Genomic DNA, 24558 nt, shown 5'->3' with positions numbered 1-24558 from the left:
CATCAGAACAAATCATCATGAGGCGTGGGAAAATTGAACAACAACTCCTAAACATGATTAGTTCATTCATTGGTGGGAACAGGTCAGGCTGGAATGATAGGTCATTCCTAAGGAGAGTACACATTCAAACTGATTGGTTCAGGCCCTGCAAGGCCTGCGTGCAACTGCACAGACCCCTTCAGTTATTAAACAACCAGGCAATCAGGGGAAATGTTTACTGGGCGGTTCTAAGCATTGTCTTAACAGCTACAGAAATTTCAGGTTTTGCAGGTAACATAGAAACCTAACAATACCTCCTTTACATTTTAACTCAGACCTTGCAGCTTAGAAACTTTTACAACACCCGGTCTTTTACCCTTTAACTTTTATGCTTTAACTTCAATTTCTTTTACCCTTACAAGCTCAGTTGTGATAGGTTATTTATTTATTTTTTGTAAGTTTCCTTTCCCTTCATGGCCTTGGTATAGTTGGCAGTGTGTGGAGTATTATTTTCTGCTCTGCTGTTTTTGGCTTTGGTCATGTGTCCTTGCTTTGACTAGTGTAATGTAAATGGTCATAACATGACATGTCTGAGCAGAGGATTTTAATGTATTCATGTGGTTCATCTTGCCCATTGCTATAACCCAAAGACCTAAAATCTAAAATAATCAATTGAGAAAAGGTATAGAAGGCTTAGGAATGCATAGTTTCATGGGTGAATTCTATTAAAACCTGAAGATATAGTCCCAGAGCTACTTAGAAGGAAAATTCCAATCCTCAAAATATTTGAATTTAGTGATGAATTAATTTAAACTAAAGAATTTAGAAAAAGAATAACTTAGAAACTTTTACTTGAAGTTAACTATGATATCAAACCCCAATAAATGTAGCTAAACAAATTATAAATGAGTCTCATGTGAATATTGGTACCTATATATTAAATAAAATATTAGCAAACATAAACTAATATTATGTTAACATTTTATAATGAAATAGGATTTATTAAAGGTTCAGTATTTCTATATTAGGAAATCTATTATGATCACTATGCTGATTTTTCTCCTCCATAGAAGTTAAAAGGAATTTGATAAAATTGAATATCATGTTTAAACATTTCTAATTAAATAAGAATATAAAAAAAATAAACCTGAACTTTTTCTTTTTTGAAAAGATATCATCATCCTCCCATGGCTAACAATTTTCGAAAAAATTGAAAATTAAAAAATATATAACATTAACAATACGGGAGGGGCTGGGTTGGGTTGTGGCTCAGTGGTAGAACACATGACTGGCTTGTGTGAGGTACTGGGTTCGATTCTCAGTACCACATATAAATAAATAAATAGGAGCTGGGGATGTGGCTCAAGCGGTAGCGCGCTCGCCTGGCATGCGTGCGGCCCGGGTTCGATCCTCAGCACCACATACAAACAAAGATATTGTGTATGCCAAAAACTGAAAAATAAATATTGAAATTCTCTCTCTCTCTCTCTCCCTCTCTCTCTCTAAAAAAAAAAAGATTTATTAATAAATAAAGGCCCATCAACCATATATGTATATGAAACAATGATGAAGGTGAGAAAGAGGTAGTTCAGGAGTATTTTCCAATGTCTGAGACTCATGTCCCACTTGCATACCCTACCCTGAATGTGAAGACACTGCAGGTCTCATGTGGGGCTAGATATCCACTGTTTTGAGAACACTACAAGTATTTCTGGAGTCATTGGAGAGGGTCCACTCTTTTTAATTGTGCCTGAACCACAGTGACATCATACAGTTGAAGAAGCAGAAATGACTGTATATCAGGCCCTTTTCTAATTTTATGACTTGCCATAAACTTCATATTCTTAGATCATGTTAAGAAGGGCTAAAAAGCCCTTTTAATATCTAATAGTAGACTTCACATCTGTCCTAAGGTTTAAAGGCCAAGAGCCAGATTTAATTTTATTTAAAAACAATAAAGTAAGTGCTCAGGATTACTTCTCAGAAGAGTAGCTGCTGCAGTAGTAGTGGGAAGATAAGAGTTAAGGGAATAACCCTTTCTGGTAATGCTAAGGATTGTTTCTCAGAGGACTCATGTAGAATCAGGGATTTTCCAAATAGAGGAGAAGTTGATATGAACATTCTAGGCACAGGGAAGGAACATGTCTGAAAGCCTTAGAATCATCCTCTTTTGCACATTGAGAGGTGCTCCTCAACTGTGGCTGCCTTAAGCTATCCCTTGCCTGACTAATAGAGATGGTGCCATGAGTATGGATTTTGAGTCACCCAAGACCTGCCTCTGCTGGATACCAACCTAGGGCCCAGTTCTATCTAAAGTTCAGAGTCCTTGCCTACTGGGTAAGGGCTAAGGCACACTGGCATGGTCTTTGGATTTTCAAATTGTTGTGGCATATCTCACCTTGAGATTTGTACTGGAAGAGTCTAAGCAGATAGACTTTCCATCAAACTGATTGGTTTCACTTACCAGCACAAATCCATTTCCAAAAATGCAGTTTGTGCTGGGGAAAAGTTGGAGAATGGTGTGTCTAGTGAAAAGCACACAGGCTCTAGGTGTCTTGTCTCTAAATAGTTCCACCCTTACTGCTTATTAGTGTTGCATCCTCAGGCAGGTTGCAACTGTGCCTCAGTCTGCTCATCTATAAATGGACATAGAGAACTACACAAGGCTATTAGGGCAATTAAAAGGGACAATATAGAGAAAACAATATTTCATATACCTGCTAGTTGTTTTTAATATTAGAATTTATGGGCCTCGGGTTATAGCTCAGTGGAAGTGTGCTCACCTCGCGTGTGGGGGACCCTGGGTTCGATCCTCGGCACCACATAAAAATAAACAAGTGAAATAGAGGTATTGTGTTTAACTACAACTAAAAAATAAATATTTAAAAAAATATACTAGAATTCATGACATCTTCCATTTCACTCATAGCATGGAGCTGAAAGCAGTATTTAATAATATTGCCTTGTTCTGTGATTACTACTGACATATCCACCTCCTTCAAGGTGCTTTTTTGGAAGCAAAGTGCGTATCTTCTTCATGTAACTCCTAAAGCATACAGTGTTTTATATCTAGAAGGTAGCCATTCATTGCTTTCTATCATAGACCCAAACCAAGACACTGTTACTAAGGTAGGCCCTTAAAATGGAAATGTACCTTCAGGGTCAGTTTCTAAACACATTCAGAAAACAAAATGGTATATTCTAATAACTAATAACTATGTTGGTTCCTTTTGCATTTTCAAGTGTCACAATTAAAGAATTCTAGTGTAGCTGAAAAGATTGTACAGAGCCATACACATGCTGAGGTGGAGAGTATCAAGTATAGTTTCACTGAGACCAGATTATGGATGTCTGACAAATGGCAGGAGGTTTAAGTGGTTTAATTAGTCACAGCTAATTTTGTGCTGGCCTGCTACAGAGGCAGAGAAATTAACAAGTATTAAAGACATCTGATGTGCAAGGTATGGTAATAAGTGCTTCATATAGATTATTTTCATTTAATTCCTGTATTATCTATAACATCTCTGTAAGGTAGGTAGTAGTTATCCCAGTTATATACAATAAAGTATTTTAGATTTAGAAAACTTCCTAGTCCAAGATCACGAAGCCAGTAAGAGACAGAGCAGATGTTTTAGCACATCTTTCTATATTGAAACATAATTTCAGTGCTAGGATATGGTGGCAGCCAGCTTGAGATGGGGAGTGGATCTAGAACCAGAGGAGTCAGACAGTCATTTGAAGGTCTTGGTTAAAGTATCAATTGAAAAAGTAGGGAGTGTACTTCTCTTCATACTCCACGGGGATATATCAGAGTTAACCCTTGCCAAAGTGAGAAGATAGTCCTGAACTTGGGATAAAGAGCACTGACTGGATGCAGTAACTGCGCGTCAGGAACCCAAACTCTGAAGTACTGATTTACTGGGACAAGGCATAAATACATGTATAGTAAGGCAGTGTGACCTAGACCATGGCAGATTATCAATTACATGCATATTTGTATATATGAAATACATATATGTAGGACTGAGGATGTAGCTTAGTAGTAGAGTGCTTACCTAGCCTATTAAGGTCCTGGGTTTGGTCCTCAGTACCACAAACAAAGAAAGAGAGAAAGAGAGAGAACATTTCCAAAAATGCTAACGATGACTTTTATTCTATGTTTTCTGGATTTTCGGTAGTGAACAAATACTGCTTGTGCATTTGTTTTCAAAGACATTTTATTATTAAAACATCAAAGACTGACTTGGTACTGTGGTGTACACTTATAATCCAGCTACTTGCAGAAGCAATCTGAATGTTTTTTTGTTTGTTTGTTTGTTTGTTTGTTTGCCAAACCCATTACCTCTTTTCCTCCTTGTCCAAGAATTCACTATCATTAATTCTTTTTTTTTGCGGAGGGGTGATGGTGGTACCGAGGATTGAACTCAGGAGCACTCAACCACTGAGCCACATCCCCAGTCCCTTTTTGTACTTTATATTTAGAGACAGGGTCTCATTGAGTTGCTTAGTGCCTCACTTTTACTGAGACCAGCTTTGAACTTTGTGATCCTCCTGCCTCAGCCTCCTGAGCTGCTGGGATAACAGGCATGCACCACCACGCCCAGCCATGAATTCTTTGGTAATCACCTCCTATTTTTTCTTGCAGTTTTATCATCCAGTTTGCTTTCATTAACACATAGTTTAGCACTGTCTGCCTGTAGCTTGTGTATGTTTGTGTGTGGGGGGTGTATTTTAGGTTTCTTTTAATCTGTAGGTTCTCTTTTACCTCTTTGTTCTCCATATCCTCTTACTCTCTATTTGTTGAAGAAGCTATTCCATTTTTCTTCTGGTTGTTCTCAGTTGGGATTCTGTTGATTTATTTCCATGATGTACTTAAAATTTTCCTCTGTCTTTTGTATTTCCAGATAATTAGTCATTGAATCTAAAGGTTTAATCAGTTTCAAAATTGATACTTGGAGGAAAGTCTCCTTCCTAAAGGGTATTGTACTCTTTTGAGGGGTGAGCATGGGGGATTGAACTCAGAGACATTTTACCACTGAGCCACGTCCCCAACCTTTTTTATATTTTATTTTAAGACAGGTTCTCACTAAGTTGCTTAGGGTCTTGCTAAGTTGCTGAGGCTGGCTCTGAACTTGCAGTCCTCCTGCCTCAGCCTCCTGAGTCACTAGGATTACAGGTGTGGTGTACCTGGTGGGTATTGTATTCTTTATCAAAGAGCATATAAGGTTTAATTGATTCTCTTTTTCTTTGTTGAAACACCATTGCTGTACAATCATATATATCCCTAATTCACCATTGTACATTGGTGATATTTCAATTCTGTAATTCCTTCTTCATTTATATTCTAAAGAGAAATGTTCAACTTGCAATAAATAGTGGTGAGAAGTTCATATAGGACAAGCAGGATAAATGCCTGAACCTATCAGTTTTCAAAGTAAAGTTGGTTCCTTCACCATTCTTCATAAATAACCAATTAAGTTTTAAAAATATACATATAAATTTGAAGGCATAGATTTAAACATATTTGACACACTTATAGTCATTGAAGATATCATCTTTAGTGATTCCATCTTTGGGTAGTGAACTCCCTTCAGACTGGTTCATATGTCCTTTTAACATAATACTGATAGTCCTTGATAACTTACTTGCCAGCTACTATGATGAGTAGTAGCTGATAAGTATAAGATGTTTCAGGCACAAATTTTGTACAATTCCTGTCCCAGACCTGGACTTAGTCTTTTCTCTATTAAGTTCTGTGTTTTTTATTTGCATTGTAAATAGTATTTCAGCACCACAATCTGCATGCTAGGAATGATCATTGCTACTGTTTTGGTCATTGCTTCTAGATCTCTCCAGTGGACAGCTAGGAAATTCTCTATCATGTGGGGTGTGTGTGTGTGTGTGTGTGTGTGTGTGTGTGTATAGTCATGTGTCAATTAACAACAGGGCTGCATTCTGAGAAGTGTATCATTGGACAATTTTATCATTGTGCATACATCATAAATTTATACAAACCTTGGTGGTATAGCCTATTACTCATCTAGAGTATATATACTATCATGTATGTGGTTCCTCATTAACCGAACATCTTTATGTGGTGCATTGATTGTATATACATATATGTATACATATATATGCTTTATTCCATATTCTATAGAAGATATTCAGAAAATATCAACATTTTCACCTAAATGATTACTGAAATTTATATGTGTATCATATATGTATATATGTGTGTGTGTGTGTATATATATATATATATATATATATATATACACACACACACACACATATACACATACACATATAAGCACACACAAATATCCGTCTACAAATATTCTGGGCTCTAAGTAGAGAAGCCATTAGTGAGATTGTTGTTTTTAGTAAGTATTCCCAGCAGAGGTTTATTTTATTTTATGTAGTGGTAGAGTCAGTGCATGGCTAGCATAGAGCCTATAGGTCTGAGTACTTATGCATCATCCACTGGAAGAGAAGAATGGAGGAGAGCAAAGATCTAACCTACAAAGCTTGTTGTAGTAAACAGAATGCCTAAAGAGAGCAAGGTGTTAAACTAGATGCCTGACATATGTACCCTTACACCGTGCAAGATAGGCAGTGAAGATAACTATACAATTGAAGTACAAATTATTAGCAACTTCAAAATAAGGGCATAGGTATTACTTGAGGAGTATCTTAAGCAAATCAGTTGGCATGTTCTTTGTTAGCTGATGATTCCTTAAAAGCTAATAGCAAAACCCAATGTGTGGTGGTTGGGAACAAGAATGAGTGCAAAGAGGAGACTGAAAAGCTGATGGAATGGAGTAGAGAGTGGAAGCTGCATATAAAGGAGTCAACCAGGAAGGGTGCAGAGTTCTCAGTATTCACATGGCTACTAAGAAGATTAGAGGGAGAAGAGGGCTCTGTGTCATTCCTGGCCCCACTTAACTTCTAACTAAGGTCAGCTAATTTGTACTTGAACAGAGCTTTATGATGTGTGACCTTTTGGGCACTTGGACATAGCACCATCGTTTAGGTGCTTCATAAATAAGTTCTTCCTTCTATCAAAGGTTGATAAATTAATATGCTCGAGGGTCATTACTGTTTTTTAAAAAATTAACCTTTTGCAATTCAGTGGTATTTAGTAAGTTTACAAAATTGTGCAACCATCACAACAATCAAATTTTAAAATATTTTTATAACCCAAAAAGTTTCTGTATGCCCACTTGCAGTCATTCTGTATCCTCACTCCAAGCCATAAGCAATTACTAATCTGTGTTCTGTCTCTATATTTCATATGAATGGACTGTATTCTTGGTGGTCTTTTTGCATCTGGATATTTCATATAAATGGACCACATTCCTGGTAGTGTTTTGCATCTGACTTTTTTCACTTGACTTCATGTTTTTAAGATTTTCTATGTAAAATAAATAAAAATTAAAAATAAAATAAAAAGGAAAAAATAAAGATTTGTCTTGTGATAGCATCATCAGTTATGTGCTACAACCTTTTAATCAGCGTATATAAATATATGATATTTTGAGATCAATAGCAGTTTTATGGCTCTGGTTTTCTGAAGTATCTCTGTTTCATAATATTATCTCTTTCATTTTCTCCCCAGGATTTGGTTGCTTTGGAACATCAGTGGACTAGCTTCTTCGCTAATTTTGATACAGAAATTCCTTTCCTGCTAGAACTTTCAGAATCTCAGGCAGGCGAGGTATGTTAAGGGAAGGGTCAATGAAAGAAAGAATTGTTAATTTATTTGTTGTTTTTATTAAATTTTTTTTCCAAAATACACTATCAATCCTATATTATTGTTGTTTTGTAATTTGATTATCATTTTCTTAAACTGTGTTATATGCCATAAAGAAATTCACCCCCCCTTGCCAATCTCTATATAAAAAGTTGTTTGGGGGCTGTGGATGTAGCTCAGTGATAGAGCATTTGCCTAGCATGAGCAAGGCCCTGAGTTTGATCCCCAGCACTGCAGAAGGGATTGAGGGTGTTTTGTCTTTTTTCCTGTGCCAGCTTCTCTACTGGATGAATATTCACTTTTCAGTATGGTGGTGCCTTTGTCAGCCAGAAATTCTAGTTAATAATTTCTAGTTAATAATTTCTTCACATATCTCCTTCAAATGTCAAACTGTCTTTTTTTAATATTTATTTTTTAGTTGTAGTTGGACTCAATACCTTTATTTTATTTATTTATTTTTATGTGGTGCTCAGGGTCAAACCCAGGGCCTAGGTTTGCAAGGTGAGTGCTAGGTGAGTACTCTACCACTGAGCCACAACCCCAGCCCCCAAACTGCCTTTATAAGCAAACAATAGTGAGAAGTTACCAGTTTCAGACTAAAACACTCCATGAGTAAACTGAAGTATCTAGATTGAGAACCAAAAAGTATACACACTGCCTTTGTGTGTATATGTCACAGAAATTAGTCAACGTGGATTAGAAGAGCTCTCCTGAATTGGACAGTGCAGAGTGGTGGAAAGGGTTGGGGGATGGGAATGGGAAAGACAGTAGAATGAATTGGACATAAATTTCCTATGTTCATATATGAATACATGACCAGTGTAATTACACATCATATATAACCACGAAAAGTGGGAAGTTATACTCCATGTATGCATGATATGTCAAAATACATTCTATTGTAAAGTTAATTAAAAAGAACAAATTAAAAAAAAAAGAACAACAACTCTCCTGAGCTTGCCCTTGAGTCCACCTTGGGCTTTTACCACCAGTACTCAGTTCTCTGGTGGCCCAGAACAATCCCTTCTCCTCCTCCTGATCACTTGGAGCAGGAGTTGATTTTTTTGTGGGTTGGTGGTAGTGCTGGTGTTTAAACCCAGGGCTGCCCACATGTTAGGTAAGTGCTTTGCTACTGAACCACACCCCAGCCTCTGGGGTTGATCTTAGTGTGAATTTTCTTTTACTTATGTTGTAAACCCCAGAATATATTGTTATTGTTGTTTTAAACAATTATCTATTTTAAAGGTTTACTGAATAAGAAAAATATCTTATGTCTTTTCCCATGATGTTACTTTCTCTGGCGCTCTTTCTTCCTTTGTGTAGACCTGGATTTCCATTTGGTATCCTATTTCCCTAAAGACTTTTCTTTAACATTTTTTGTAGTTCAAATCTTATTCTGATGAAATCTTTCAGCTTTTGTATATCTAGAAAAAAAATCTTGATTTCATTTTTGAAAGATACTTTTGCCATGTATTGATTCTAAGTTGACAATATTTTCCTTTCAGTACTCAAAAGATGTTGCTCTACTGTCTCTCACTTTGTTACTGATAAGTCTTTTTTAAAATTTTATTTGTTCTAATTATTTATACAAGACAGTAGAATGCATTTTGACATATTGTACATAAATAGAGCACAACTTCTCATTCCTCTGGCTATACATGGTGCAGAGTCACTCTAGTAGTGTAATCATACATATATATAGGGTAATAATGTCTCTCATTCTACCATTCTTTCTATCCCCACAGCCCCACCTTGTTACTAATAAGTCTTTCATCCTAATCTTTGTTTCTCTGTACATAGCAGAGAAAGTCCCTGTAGCAGATTTTTAAGATTTCTCCCTTTATTACTGGTTTTGAGTAATTGGATTATGATATGCCTTGCTGCAATTTTCTTCATATTTCTTGCATGTGGGTTTTGTTGAGCTTCTTTTCTTAGTTTGGTGGATTTATAGTTTTTGTCAAGTTTGCTAATTTTTTGTACATTATTTGTTCAAATAGTTTTTCAGCTTCCTGTCTCTCTCCTTCCAGTTATTCCTAAATTAGACCTCAAAATTCTCACACACTTCAATGGTGCCCTTCAGCTTTTTGCATTCTTTTTTTCTTTCTCATTACTGTGATCCTAAGAATGAGAGATATTCAAAAAGAGATAACTCAGAAGTGTCACTCTCTAGACCTGGGAATGTAGTTCACTGGTAAGAGTATTTGCCTAGTATATATGAGGCCCTGCTGGTTCAATCCCTGGCACTACCAAAAAAAAAAAAGTGTCACTTTTGTTTCTGACAGGTGACAAACCTCTTTAATTTCTGATTTATCTCTTCTATTTCCTTTGCACAAATGAACAGATATGTATTTTTATATCTTTCTTGCATTGAAGAATAACAAAGAGTCATTTCCACTTTGCTTTCTTCATTTAACAATATATATCTGCTTAAAAGTAAGTAATTGAACTCTTTCCAAATCAGTTTGTTGAGATTTTTCTCCTTCTTTGCCACAATTTACAATACTCTATTTTGAAAATGAATCTTAATTTAGTCAGGTACTCTCTTACGTATACATATTTAGGTAGTTTTCAACAGTCTGCTATTTGCAAACAGTGGCATAGTAAATAACTTCATGCTCATCTTTCCATAATGTTATACACACACACACACACACACACACACACCTAGGAATGGGATTTCTGGGTCAAAAGGTAAATACATACACAATTATGTTAGCTATTGCCAAATCCCCCTTAAGAAGGTTTGTACTAATTTTCATTCTTAATGATATGAGAGTGCCTGTTGCTCCACAGCCTCACCAATAGAATATAGGGTCATACTTTTAAATTTTTCCACAGTCCTAGGCTGGGGATGTGGCTTAGTAGTAAAGCACTTACATAATGTGTGTGAGGCCCTGGATTCAATCCCTGTATCACAAACATACACACATACAAAAATTGTCTCCACAGTCTTATAGATGAGAAATGGTATCTCAGTGTTGTTTTAATTTAGGTTTCTCTGCTTATAAGTAAGTTGAACATCTTTTACATGTTTAGAATTATTTATATTTTGTTTTATGTCTTCTTTTCCCCCCAATTTAATATTGATGCAGTTTTTTTCCTATACTAGGGATTGAACTCAGGGCCTTGCACATAGATAGCAAGTGCTCTACCATAAGCTGTACCCCCAGTCCTGGTACAATATTGACTGAACAAAAGAGCACAGTTTTTTTGTTGTTATTTAAGAGCATAGGTTTTTAGGTCTTTTGTCCCTTAGTTTTAAGGAGTTCTTTATATATATTCCAAATATTTCTTCCATGTTAATCACACTTGCTTTACTTATGGAAACTATTTTTATTTTTATGTAAATATCAATCTTTTATCATCTCTAAGTTTTAAATCATTGTACAGAGAAAAGTTTTTTAATTTTTTTTTATTGGAGCACTACAATATACTATAGTAGTTGGGTAATTTTGACAAAATAATACATGCAAGGAATTTTATTCCAATCCCCATCAGAGAAAATCTTTAATTGAAGGTTAAAGAGTAATTCACCATCTAGTATTTGCATGGTTTAATGTTTTCCATTTAGGTCACTAATCCACAAGGGATTTTTATTGTGTATGGTGTGAGATACAGATCTAATTTTATCTTTTTTCTCAATGATTACTCAGTTAAAATCCCAACTATGTAATTCGCTAGCTCTGTGGTCTTGGTCAAGTCAATTAACTTTTCATGTCTTAGTCAACTCATCTGTAGAGAGGAGATGATGATACTATGAAGCTCATAGGTTGTTATTAGGATTGCTTAAAAGTAAGTAATTGAAGTGTCTTTCACAGTTCACATGGGAAGTCCATAATAAATTTCAACTATTATTATTTTAAAAGTGTTATTATAAATTAACAACACAAATGCCAAAATTCTAATTGATAAATATCTAAAGAATATATAAGTAACAAAGAGAAATCCATATGGCCACTGAACATATCAAAAATATTGTACTTCATTAAAAAATCAAAGGGATAGGTGGCACATGCCTGTAATCCCAATGACTCAAGAGGCTGAGGCAGAAGGATCTCGAGTTCAAACTAGCCTCAGCAACTTAGTGAGGCCCTAAGCAACTCAATGAGACCCTGTTTCCAAATAAAATATAATAAGGGCTGAAGATGTGGCTCAGTGATTAAGCGCCCCTGAGTTCAATGCCTTGTACCCCCCCCCCAAAAAAAATAGTCAAAAGGATATAAAGGGCTGGAATTGTGACTCAGTGGTAGAGCATTTGCCTCACATGTATGAGGCACTGGGTTCAATTCTCTGCACTGCATATAAATAAATGAATAAAATAAAGGTCCATCAACAACTAAAAAAAATCTGAAAAAAATTTTAAGAGGGATATAAAATAGAACATAGTGATCATTGTGGCATTGATCAATGTGGCAAATCTCTTTAAACCATTCCTTAGGCAGTGCTGATGATGAGACCCAGAAATAGGCACACTCGGATATTGTAAGTGAAAGTGTACATTGACAAAACTCTTTTGAAAAACAGTATAGTTCTGCCTATTTGTTTTAGAGCTGTCTTAGGAAATATTCAGAGCTCCAAATTATTCATTACACTATTAATCTTGATATAGAAGAGTTAGTAACAATATAAATTTCCAAGAATAGAGGACTACTTAATACACTTAAGTATAATCATATAGAGTCTATGAATATGCCATAGAAAAAAAGATTTGAATGGCCAGGTGTGGCAGCACATCTTTCTAATCCCAGTTACCCATCTCAGTGGAAAGGATTGCAAGATTGAGGCCAACCTGGGCAACTTAGTGAGACCCTGTCTGAAAAATAAATAAATAAATAAAAATAAAAAATACAAAGGACTGGGGATGTAGTTCAGTGGTAAAACACTTGCCTGACATGCACAAGACCATGGGTTCAATCCCCAGTACTCTCCCACCACCCCCCCCTCAAAAACAAGAAGGAAAAAAAGAGTCAAAGAAAATGTACCAAAATGTTAATGGTTCTTAGAGATTACAGTGGTGGTTTTTATTGTGTTCTGCAATGAACATATACTGTTTAAATAATTGGAAAAAAACACAAGTGTTCTCTAGAGGTATTATAATTGCTGTTTGAAAATTTGAACTCTCTGGACACTAGACCCCGTGTGTTTGCTTTGGTTAGTGTTTAGCCTAATGCTGTGTATCCAAAAGCTGAGAATTATTTATTTGGTTTCCCAGGAAACTTCTGTCAGTGTACTTCTGTGTTCCTTGGATTCTCCCTTGTTGCTAATTTTAAATTAGCATATTATAATTAGTACACATTCATGTTTTGGAAATTTATAAAAAAACTTTCTAAATATAAGGGGGAAAAATCCCTACAAGATTAGCAATTTGGACAATAGATGGTGGTTGGTCCAGTGTTCTTTTAATAAAAACTATAAATTTGAAAAGAAAATTTTTTAAAATTTTTCTTTACTTTTGCAGCCTTTTGTCTTTTTTTCTTCACTTTTTTTTTTGCTATGTGTCCTCCAATTAATGTTGCTATCCACCACACATATCCTTCCATATTCTTAGAATAATCTACTGACATCCCTCTTTCTCACACATACATTCTACATGCTCTCTTGAGTGTGTGTGTGCACATATATACATGTATGAACGATTTCTGATTATTTTATAAAATTGTGCTCTTATATACAATATTGTCTTCTTTTTAGCCATTCAGAAGTTACTTCAGTCATGGAATGATCTCCAGCCATATAACTGAAAACAGGTAAGGTCCCCAAGGGAAGAAGTGTGAATGGTGATAGCAAAAATGGAACTTACAAGCAAGGTGAAATTTGGGAGCATTCAATTAGAGAACCTAGAGTCAGAAGAGTATGGCTTTAGTCATCACAGGGTAAGAAATCCTGTACCCTGTAAATTCATTGGTTTCACTGCTTTTTTTAAAGAATATGTATTTTATTTTTCGGTAATTTTATAGTAAACTAGCATTTTGTAGAGGGGAGTTACTGGGGATTGAAATCAGGGTCACTCAACCTCTGAGCCACATCCTCACCCTTATTTTGTAAAGTCTCACTGAGTTGTTTAGTGTCTTGATTTTTGCTGAGACTGGCTTTGAACTTGCAGTCCTCCTGCCTCAGCCTCCTGAGCCTCTGGGATTACAGGTGTGCGCCACAGTGCCCAGGTAAACTAGCTTTAAATGAATTAGAGCCTGCTAAAATCTAAATGAAGGAATTTTGATTCCTTATCCCTAGCTTAGGAAAGCAAGAGTAAAAATTCAGGGACTGGGCAGGAGAACAATAGTGGTTTGTGGGGAGTAAAAGGATCTCCTCATGAAGAAGAGGGGAACAGGAAGTGTTCCAAAGTTTTTCCTTCATTTTTGTCATGATCAACAGGAAGTGCTTCCTCTGATGGATAAAGAAGATAGATCTTGGGCTGGGGATGTGGCTCAAGCGGTAGTACGCTCGCCTGGCATGCGTTCGGTTCACGTTCGATCCTCAGCACCACATACAAAGATGTTGTGTCTGCCGAAAACTAAAGAATAATAAATATTAAAATTCTCTCTCTCTCTTTAAAAAAAAAAAGAAGAAGAAGATAGATCTTTCCTCTCTTCTTCCCTCAATCACAGTCCACTCTAACAGTAAAACAAAATACCCTGGGGGGATTCAGACTCATTCTGTTCTGCCCAAAATATCACTTAGCTTGAATTAAGTTTCAGAAGAAAAATCAGTCATGTTTAGTTTTCAAAGCCCCTATTTACTTGATGCTTAAGGTACTATTTCAAGGGGAATGAAAAGAAATGCAAAGACTTTTCTACACAACACACATTAAGAGCACTTTAAGGAAAGGGTGGGGGATAAAGAAAACTATCTTTTAAAATATATCTCCCAACAAAAATATTTACTACAACATATCAAGGAAGAGAAGTACATGGTTAAGAAAATAAATAAACCAAATATATTTTCTGCTCTCATGGAGTTCGTAGTATGCTGAAGAAATAAGACCTTAATTAAATAAACTCACATAGAAATATATCATTGCGAACTCTGATTAATACCATGAAAGAGAAAAGAACATTGATGGTACTGTGAAGAGAGTCTGGCCTCCGCTGGGAGAGATGTGAACAATGAGTAGAGATAATTGGGAGAAGGGAGAAGATGAGAGGTCCTGAAACAAGAACATAAAGGACATAAAGAACATGAAATATCCTGGAATAGGGGAGTTGGAGGAGAACTGCCTTGCATGGAAATGAAGAAATCGACTAGACCATACAAGCCCTTGTTTGCCATTTGCAAAATTTTGGTACTTCTCCTGAGAATAACAGGTAGTGAATGCTTTGTATATCTAAAAGATTAATGTCACAACCAGGTGCAGTAGTGCGGGCTTGTAATTCCAGTAACTTAGAAGGCCGAGGCAAGAGGATCCAAATTCAAGGCCAGCCTCAGCAACTTAGTGAGAACTTCAGACACTTAGCGTGGCCCTTTCTCAAAATAAAAAATAAAAAGACCAGGAGATGTAGTTCAGTGGTAAAGCCCCCCTTGGTTTCAATTCCCAGTACAAAGTATATATATTATCACTGTTGGAGAATAGGTTATAGAAGGGTAAGGGTGGATGCAGTGAAACAGGAAACGTTGCAGTTATTAAGGGAGGAAATGATGGCAGCAGGGATTAGGGGTTATGGCCATGTGGTTGGAGGAAACTAAATAAATGGTTTTCAGGAGGTTGATTTGATTTAGGGGGTGAGGAAGCACAAATCCTTTGGGATTGCCAAAGTATGCCTCATGTGAAAGTCACTTGGTGACTTTTACAACAGCTCTATGAATGAAATGACTAAGGAGGGGTTGATTAGAATGAACGAGGAGTGAGCAGAAAATGGGAGGGAGGTAGAATTCAGCCAAGAGAGAGGGAGGAAGAGGATAGACAAGTGGTGCTGGAGTATATAGGTAATGAAACTATTTGCAACCTTCTCTTATCCTTTCTACCTGAAAGTTACTCAGAAGTTGGTAACTGCTCTGTTGTCTGCCTAGTCTGATCACAACCACTATCATGCTTTAAAACCTGTATTTCTATTATAATACTGTCATATAAAACTGGGGTTTTGCTTCATCACTATATTATGCACAGCGAACTTTTAAGGAACTGTTCCTCAAAAGGTAGGTTAAGTTGAAAATATAAGTCTAGTGTGGATATAGTTATGTTCCTCAATGACTAATCCCTTTGGGTCACTAGTAAGAGTCACCTGGCATCCCTTCCCAATCATCCAGGACATTAGGTTCAGGACATCAATCAGAAAAATCCAAGAACTCACTCAGGTCATAGGAATCTGTTTTCTAATCACATGTTTTCCTTGCTGCTCTAGCCCTAATCGGCAGCCATTTGTACTCTTTGGTAATCACTCAACTCGAGAAAACCTGAATGCTGGAAACTTTAACTTCCCTTCTGAAGGGCATTTGGTACGCAACACTGGTCCTGGTGGGAGCTTTGCTAAACACATGGTGAGTGGCTGGACTGTCTTGTGCCTGTTGGTCAATTAGTGCATTTATTTAACCCTGAGTCTGATGTTTGTTTAAAGTGAAAAATGATTGGAAACTGTATGTATATAATATATGTTATGTATATATAAACACATTTATATTTATTTTAAAATATATAACATTTATTTATAAAATATAAAAATAAATATACAATATTTATTAGTACTAGATGTGATTTGAAAACATTTAACTTTGAAGTATTTGAAGGAAAAAAATTAAAAGCAATTTTAATAGTCATACCAAGCCTAAATTTGTGAAGTTCTGGCTTACATTTAAGATCATAAACCTTGATGATCTTTGTTCTCTTATTGAGAGTGCCAGGGAGATTTCTGCATTTGATAGTATGTTGTCTGCTACATTCTTTTAAAGAGATCATTGAACTTGAATGTGGGGACTCTAATGAATGTGAACATTTATGCTATCTTAATGGAATGTTAAATATTTTTAAAATGTTTCTGGCTATCAGGAAAGCCAGAGTTGTAGGTGTTGTTATTTTTTAAATTTAGATTTGGAGAATGTGTGACCCAGGTGATATAGTTTAGTCTCTCTGAGTTATGATTCTAGAACTGCCTCTAAGCCAGCTCAGGATATAGAGATACCAGAAAGGATGGGCTGTCAGGACTTTGCTGTTCTGTCAATAGAGGCTCAGACCCCATTTTAAATCCCTGAGTAGTTTTGGAATACACAGAAAATGCCAGATGGAACAGGCTTCTCTGTGTAATATTATTTGTTGAATACACAAATTAAATAAATATAGGAGACAATTCTGACTTCTGCTTCTACAAAGATGGTGTATAATGTATACATGCTTTATCTCTCATTAAATACAATTAAAAACATGGGACCTTTCATATAAAACAAACACAAATATACTCTGAAAGGTACAGAGAAGGAAGCAGGATGGCTAAAGACTTCAGGAAATAAGATGATAGTGAATTCTTATGTTTTTTTTTTCCTTATATCCAGACTGGATATTCAAGAATATCCAGATATATTCAGAGGATCAGAAAAGGTACAGCCTAGTAAGACAGAAAACTTTAAAATAATAACTGCTCTATATACAAGCCCTACAGAAAAAGTACACCTCTGCCCCAACCCTCCCCACAAAGGCCGAGTGGAGACCCTAGATTTCCTTGCTTGCCAGATTGGGGTGAGCTGCCATCCCCACCCATATTCTGCTCAGGATAGTGTCATAGAAGGCCCAGTGGGGAGCCTGAACTTCATAGTTATTTTAAATGATCTGTCCAGGGCTGGAGACATAGCTCAGTGGTACAGCACTTGCATAGCATGTGTAATACCCTGGGTTTCATCCCTAGGACTGCAAAATAATAACAATAATAGCTTCTTCCACCCCACCATATAGCAAGAGGGCTCTTCTTGGGGCAGAATCACAGGTGGCCAATGGGGAATCATATGACTTTTATCACCACTGAGCAGTAGCAAGGCCTCTTCCTTACCCATAGTGTTTGTTACCCTCCAAACTCTGGGATGGTATCAGCTGAGGCATAGTGGGGAACCTGAGCTCCCACTGATATAACCCCCCCAACATGCACATGCCAGTTGTCAGTAGCAGCTGAGTGGAGAACCTGGATTTGCACTCCTACCGGGTAGTAATGAGGAGGCAGGTCCTCCTGCTCACCACTGACACAGTGTTGGAGGAGGCCTTCTAACATGTTAAGATTTCAGTAAGATTCAGAGAAGACTCTCAGTTTCAGCTCTGATGTGTAAAGAACTTGGAAATTATCCCTATATTTATAAGAAAAAAGCCAAATGAATTGAAAATCAATGACTTTTCTTGGATTCATCAGAGAACTAAGGTCTCAAGGCAAACTGCCACTCTGAAATCTAGAGAGACAGGTAAATCCAGAGAATCACAGCCCATGTCTCCGTACCTGCAGCAGAAACCACTGATTTTACAAACTTGTGGGAACACTTAAATGGTAATCGTAGTGAAATTCTGCAGTTAGAAAGTGGACTAGTGTGAAAGTGAGAAACTCCTGGGGGACATAGGATTGTCACATTTCCATGGGTTATATTAGTTGAACCCTTGCAAGTTCACATGGTAAAGAGCAAAACAAACCAATTCTTGTATGACTGGTAGGGGAAAAAGAAGAGTGACTGTTTTGAAATATAAGGAAGATAATAACAAAGGCCTCAATAGCAAAACCTACATTCCAGGTTAAACAATTTTACCCAAACCTTATTCCATTGGGGAAAAGGGCATTTCTTTGACTCTATCACACTCTGGCCTTCCTGACTCACCTAGGAGAGAGGGAAAAGAGCTAAGAAACACTTGTAAAGGTCAAAGCCTGCAGATACAGGCCCACTCAAAGACTGAGATTTAATCACAAGATTATAGAATGCTTTTCCTACCCCATTACCTTAGCACCACTGCAGCAGGTCTGCAGTTTAATAGCAGGTGGTTAATAGCTGCAAGGCACAAGAGTATATAAGGGGGAATTCATAGGGAAACCCAAAGATAACAAGAGAGACAGATCTAAGGACAGTATAGGAATCAAAACACCTAGCACTTACAACTACAGAAAACATTGAACAGAACCCAACTCTTAGGCATGTTAACATAAAATCTCACATTTAAAGACTTATTTCCCTTGGTTTCTATTACTTAATATATCATGTCTGGCTTTTAACAACAACAACAAAAAATCACAAAGTATTCTAAAAGGCAATAAAAAACATGGTGTGAAAAGCTAATGTGACCCTCAGAACCAACTTGTATCTCATATTTTATAATTTTCGGACAAAAATAATGATGATGATGATGATAATAGCTATTATTATCATTTTACAGTCCTGGGGATGGAACCCAGAGCCCACACATGATGTGCAAATGCTGTACCACTGAGCTATGTTTCCAGCCCTGGACACAGAATTTAAAATAGCTACGGTTAATATGTGAAGGGCTCTAATGGAAAAAGTAGGCAATATGTAGGAATAGATGAATAGTGTTAAGCAGGGAGATGGAAACTCTAAGAAAAAAATCAAACAGAAAGGCTGGAACCAAAAAAAGTTATAATGAAAATTAAAAATGCCTTTGATGGATTTATCAGTAGATTAGTCATATCCAAGGGAAGAATCAGTGACCTTGGAAATGATGAATCAGTAAAAACCTCTCAAACTAAAATGTAAAGAGAAAAAACAGCTGTATTTCAAGGTAATGTACTCATCTTTTCCATTTTTGTGTGACTTGTGAATAATTTACAATTAATAAGTGCCATGTAAAATGTGTAAACCCAGATAACTTAAGCATTTACATTATATATGAAATTGTCTCAATTTACTTTTTAAAGTAAATCTGATGTTAATATGTGCTGACTCAAATTTATGATATGACCTAAGGAAGCAGATTTAAAACACATGACACCTTAAAAAAAAAACCCTTTAATATGGAAGAACTTGGAAACACAAGGAACATGCTTTAAGGAAATAGCCCTAGATTTAAAAAAAAATGTATTAGCCAACAATTATGAATAGGTACATGAGTTTTCCTTCATTGTCATGGCAATATTGATCACATTCACTATAGTGAATGTTATGGAGAAGAAGTTCTCATTTCAAATCTGTACCTTGGATTCATAGTATTATGGTAAAATGCTATGTATTCTCATGTGACTTCCTTAATTAGAATAAAAGAAATGATTAGTCATGAATATTTAGCTATTTTTTACATATTATACTAATTTACATTCCTTTATTCTTATGATGGCATGTTTTTTATTTTGTACCTGCTCTCCTAGGAACCTACATGAGATATTGGACATCCATTTATATCTAGAGATATTTATATAGATATAAATGCACATCTTTTTAAAAAATTTTTTGTTTGTTGTAGATGGACAGCATGGCTTTATTTTGCTTATTTTTATGTGGTGCTGAGGATCGAACCCAGTGCCTCACACATGCTAAGCAAGCACTCTGCCACTGAGCTACAGCCCCAGTCCATAAATGCACATCTTAAAGGAAAGAATAATAAAAATCTTAAAACCTAGAAAAACTTACTTTCTTTTCTACAAGGGCTATATTCAAAGATGAAATCCAAATGAAGGTGGGGACCTAGGTTTCCTGATTTTATAGCTGCCCCATGCCTCTGCCTGTCTTGTGGGCAAAGGTCTTTACATGAAAGCTCTGGATTGAATATTAATGACCGTCAAAACACCTTTTATGTTTTTCCTTCTGAATTGTGAATTCATTAGCACAATGAGCTAATTGAGTAGTGACAGCAGCCTCACATTATAGCCAAGGGTGGAACAGGGGGACCCTACATATACACACAGAGAAGATACTTTTGGAAAAAGCAGAATTAAAGGTGATCTTCTCTTCTGTTTCTTTAAAAAATAACATTATCAAGCCAGGTGCAGTGGTGCCTACCTGTAATCTCAGTGGCTCAGAAGACTGAGATAGTAGGATTGCAGGTTCAAAGCCAGCCTCAGCAACGGGGAGGTGCTAAACAACTCAGTGAGATCCTGTCTCTAATAAAATACAAATATTGGGCTGGGGATGTGACTCAGTGGTTGAGTGAGAGCTCCTGAGTTCCATCCCTGGTACCTTCCCCCAAAATAATAATAATAAATCAGTTTTGGTTAAATAAGTTTTATTTCCACTGATTATATGCTTTTTATTCCTCTAGCAGTTTATACTTAAGTCTCTGCTACTTTTCTTATTTTTAATATTTTCTGACATGCAGGTAGCACAGTGTGTCTCACCAAAAGGACCTCTTGCATGTTCAAGGACCTACTTTTTTGGAGCTACTCACATTCCTTACTTGGGTAAGTCCCTGGAAATCATCTCATTAACTTACCTAGTAAATGGTTTCTCCCATGGATGAGAAGTTAACATAAAATTCACTACTTTGCTTAGAAACTTATGATACCAATCTGTGGGACTCCTACTCCCTCTCTGGGGAGTTGCTGTGCCTAACATATTACTCACAGAATATTTCAGAAGCAAAATCATTGGTTCAACCTATGGTTTAGAGGTCTAACCCTGTGTAAGATCCTGGACCCAGTGTCAGAAGAAAGGTCGAATAAAGAAGATCTAGTTTGAGATAGTAGGAGATATGGGCTACAGTGGGAATATGAATGACTTAGCTGGATGAATACCTGAATGTTGTGAGAAATGTGACAAAGGGCCATAATAGAAGAGTACCCACAAGCTGGGCACATGATGTGGTGCCATCCAAAAAGGCCAGGCTGACTAGAGCCTCTCTGCTTGCTGGGGTATCCCAGAAGCTGCAGGCATAACTTAAAGAATGAATGTGTTGCCAGGCGCAGTGGTGCATGCCTGTGATCCCAGCGGCTCCAGAGGCTGAGGCAGGAGGATCTCGAGTTCAAAGCCAGCCTCAGCAATGGCAAGGCACCCTGTCTCTAAGTAAAATACAGAATAGGGCTGGGAATGTGGCTCAGAAGTTGAGTGTCCCTGAGTGCAGTCCCAGAAACCCCCAACACTTTAGTTCAATCCCGGATACCCCCACCCCCACAAAAAAAAAGAAAAAAGAATGAATGTGGACCCAGAAGATATAGTACATCAGAAGCCAGATTTTTTTTCCTGGGTATTGTCAAATAAGCCAGGAAACTCTGGAAAAATGCCCTTCCCTTCAGGAAGTCCCAATAAAAAGTCTCATTCCTATAAAAAAATTATCTTGAGTCAGATAGTTAATAAAATTAAGAAAGAAACAGAACTGAGCCTGTTTACCTCAAAGTTTTAAAAGTATAAATATTCTGGAGCCTAAGATTCTGCACATCTCTGATGTTTAGGTAGTGATGCTAAGTAGGATGTAAAAGTAGGAAACGTCAGGGTGAAGGTCCAGGAGGATAGTGGAAGAAGCCAGGTTCCATTGTTGTTTGTGCTTATACTGTATTTAACTTAAAAGAAAAATAAATATAGTTCTTGGTAATGTCTTCAAATTAAATTAAGCAGGTAAGATGGCACACTGTTGTAATTCCAGCAACTCGGGAGGCTGATGCAGGAGGATCAAAAGTTGGAGGCCAGCCTCAGCAACTTAGTGAGACCCTCTCTCAAAATGAAAAAAACAAGAAGGACTGGGGTTATACCTCAGTGGAAGAGCACCTCTAGCTTCAATCCTGGGTACCACAATAGATAGATGTATAGATAGATAGATAGATAGATAGATAGATAGATGGATAGATCATTTCCACTTCCTTATATAGTGTTTGCATATTCTGTGCTCTTGTCACATTCTTAATACATGTGTTCTTTCACAGGTGGCAGTGACAAGCTGCCCAAGAAAACTGAACAAATGTAAGTCTTCATATTTGTCTTATTTTTTTCTTTTTTAAAGTTGCATTTCTCGGTTGTGGCTGCTTTGTGTACTTCCTATAGAGATTATCAGTGATTAGGACATCTAGTTATGAAGTGAACATTTCTACATAGTTTCCCAGGTGGTCCCCAGCACCTGTCTGTCAGCTTGGAATCCATATCAGAGGACCCTGCCAGCTTTGCCATCTGCTCTTTTTTCTGGAACTCCAGAGTCTTCCTATCTGCACACCATGCATTTACATGATATAACTTCCCTTCATATGTTTTCTATATAGTGCATTTTTAATTGGGGGCTTATCTAAAAGTAAAATAATCTGAAATACATTGGAAGATTCTTTGAAATTCCATGTGGCCTGAGAAGTGTGTTCTTTGGACTTGACACTCAGGCTGATGAAACAGCTGCAGTCTGAATCTCAGCTGTGCAACTTTAGAAAGGCCTTACCTAGTGATGACCTTTCTCAGCAGAAAACCAAAGACAGGAAATAAACTCATTAATGTTGAAACTGCTGAATTCCAAAAAGTATACTCCTTCAAAAATACGATCATAATAAACTTCTTCAGACCATCAGTACTTCTTAAAGACCAGCAGTGACAAGTCAGAAATAATTATCTAAGGATCTCTTTAAAATATAGGTTCCCCTTACTCATTCTCATAACCACTGAATCAGAATCTCTAGGGCAGGGCCCACAAACCTGAATTGGGAAAAGTATAGTGCAGGTAAGTGCTGTGTCTCCCTTCAGGAAGTCCCAATAAAGAGTCTTATTCCTCTAAAAAAACAAACAACAAAAAAACTCCATATGCGTTTAGATTTACTTAACTATAATTGCCTGGCTAGCTTGGTCAGTAGAGCATGAGACTTTTGTTAAAATACTTTTTTTCATTGTAGATGAACACAATAAACTAAATAAATAAATAAGTAAACTCTATTTTATCTATTTATTTATATTATCTATTTATAAATAGATAAACACTATTATATCTATTTATTTTATTTTATTTATGTGGTTTGAGTATCAAACCCAGTGCTTCACACATACTGGGTGAGCAGTCTACTGCTGAGCCACAACCCCAGCCTAAGCATGAGACTCTGAACTATAATTATAATGCCTAGAAAGTTTTTTGTTGTTGTTGTTTTAATTAGTGCCTAGAAAGTTTTGTTTTGCAGATTTTTTTTTTCACTTTAGCAGCAATCCAACCACTTTTTCATATGTTGGTGGGTGTAATCTTGCTTTGTGCCTGCTTGTGCCTCCATGACAGATATGCTTAGCCACTGCCCAGGATCTTCATTCTGGAGACCCTTAGACATTTTGCCTAAACCAAATTCATTGGGTCCCTACATCAGGACCTGGTATTAAGAGGTACTTATGCCCAAGTCAGGAAAGTCACAGAGCTGGTGGAACTTGGGCCTTGTGGAGTCCTAGTGAAGGAAACAGCAGCACTACCCAGTCCATTTTAAGGGTCAGTAACCAGGTATTGGCCTGTGTGTGGGGCTCTTGTCTTAGGATCTGTGTAAAGGAAGGCCAAGAAGGGAAGTTGTCCAACGCTGGACTGACTGATGTTTGAGTCAAGCCAGGGAAGGGGATATTTTTACATGTCTTTGGGGTTGACCATTATAAAACTTTACCCTAGTGTGGTGGTATGGAGGATTTTTGTGTTCTCACCTGGAAGTTGCAAAGTTCATTGACAGTGTCCCTGCCAGGTCCTTCCTACTAGGTAGACCCTCTGCTCTGGCCAGCAGTCTTCAGGATATGTTACTCTCTGAAGTTGTTGTTTTGCTATGGAACACTCTGTCCCTTTTTCTTTTTCAACCCAACTAAAATCTCTTGGCTGTGAAATGGAGGTGCAGAAGCCAAGGAAGAATTGAAGGAGATGGCAGGGTGATATGTCACAGCAGAAAGGCACCAGGCCGAAAGTAGAGCCGAGTTCAGGTCTGCCATGAATTTCTGTGCCCTTAGATAGCCCACTTCACCTCAAGAGGCTCTGCTTGCTTCCACCATTGTAAGAGAATTCGACCAGA

At 37.0% G+C, this 24558-nt stretch overlaps 1 protein-coding gene across 3 annotated transcripts in view; it reads left to right on the top strand.

Moving 5' to 3' along the window:
* The window catches only part of Dnaaf9 (dynein axonemal assembly factor 9), a 120777-nt gene that overhangs the window by 23026 nt on the left and 73193 nt on the right, over positions 1 to 24558 (top strand). For all 3 annotated transcript variants that reach the window (XM_015482476.2, XM_048811237.1, XM_048811238.1), the window contains 5 exons: positions 7598 to 7696; positions 13424 to 13479; positions 16069 to 16204; positions 20949 to 21030; positions 22486 to 22522. In XM_015482476.2, coding sequence (XP_015337962.1) covers positions 7598 to 7696; positions 13424 to 13479; positions 16069 to 16204; positions 20949 to 21030; positions 22486 to 22522 — 410 coding nt within the window. The remainder of the gene's footprint in view (positions 1 to 7597; positions 7697 to 13423; positions 13480 to 16068; positions 16205 to 20948; positions 21031 to 22485; positions 22523 to 24558) is intronic.

Source organism: Marmota marmota, unplaced genomic scaffold (genome assembly GCF_001458135.2).
Source record: "Marmota marmota marmota unplaced genomic scaffold, marMar, whole genome shotgun sequence".
NCBI classification, from domain to species: domain Eukaryota; kingdom Metazoa; phylum Chordata; class Mammalia; order Rodentia; family Sciuridae; genus Marmota; species Marmota marmota.
Note: the sequence above shows the minus strand (reverse complement) of the source record. Positions and strands in the feature narration are given on the sequence as shown.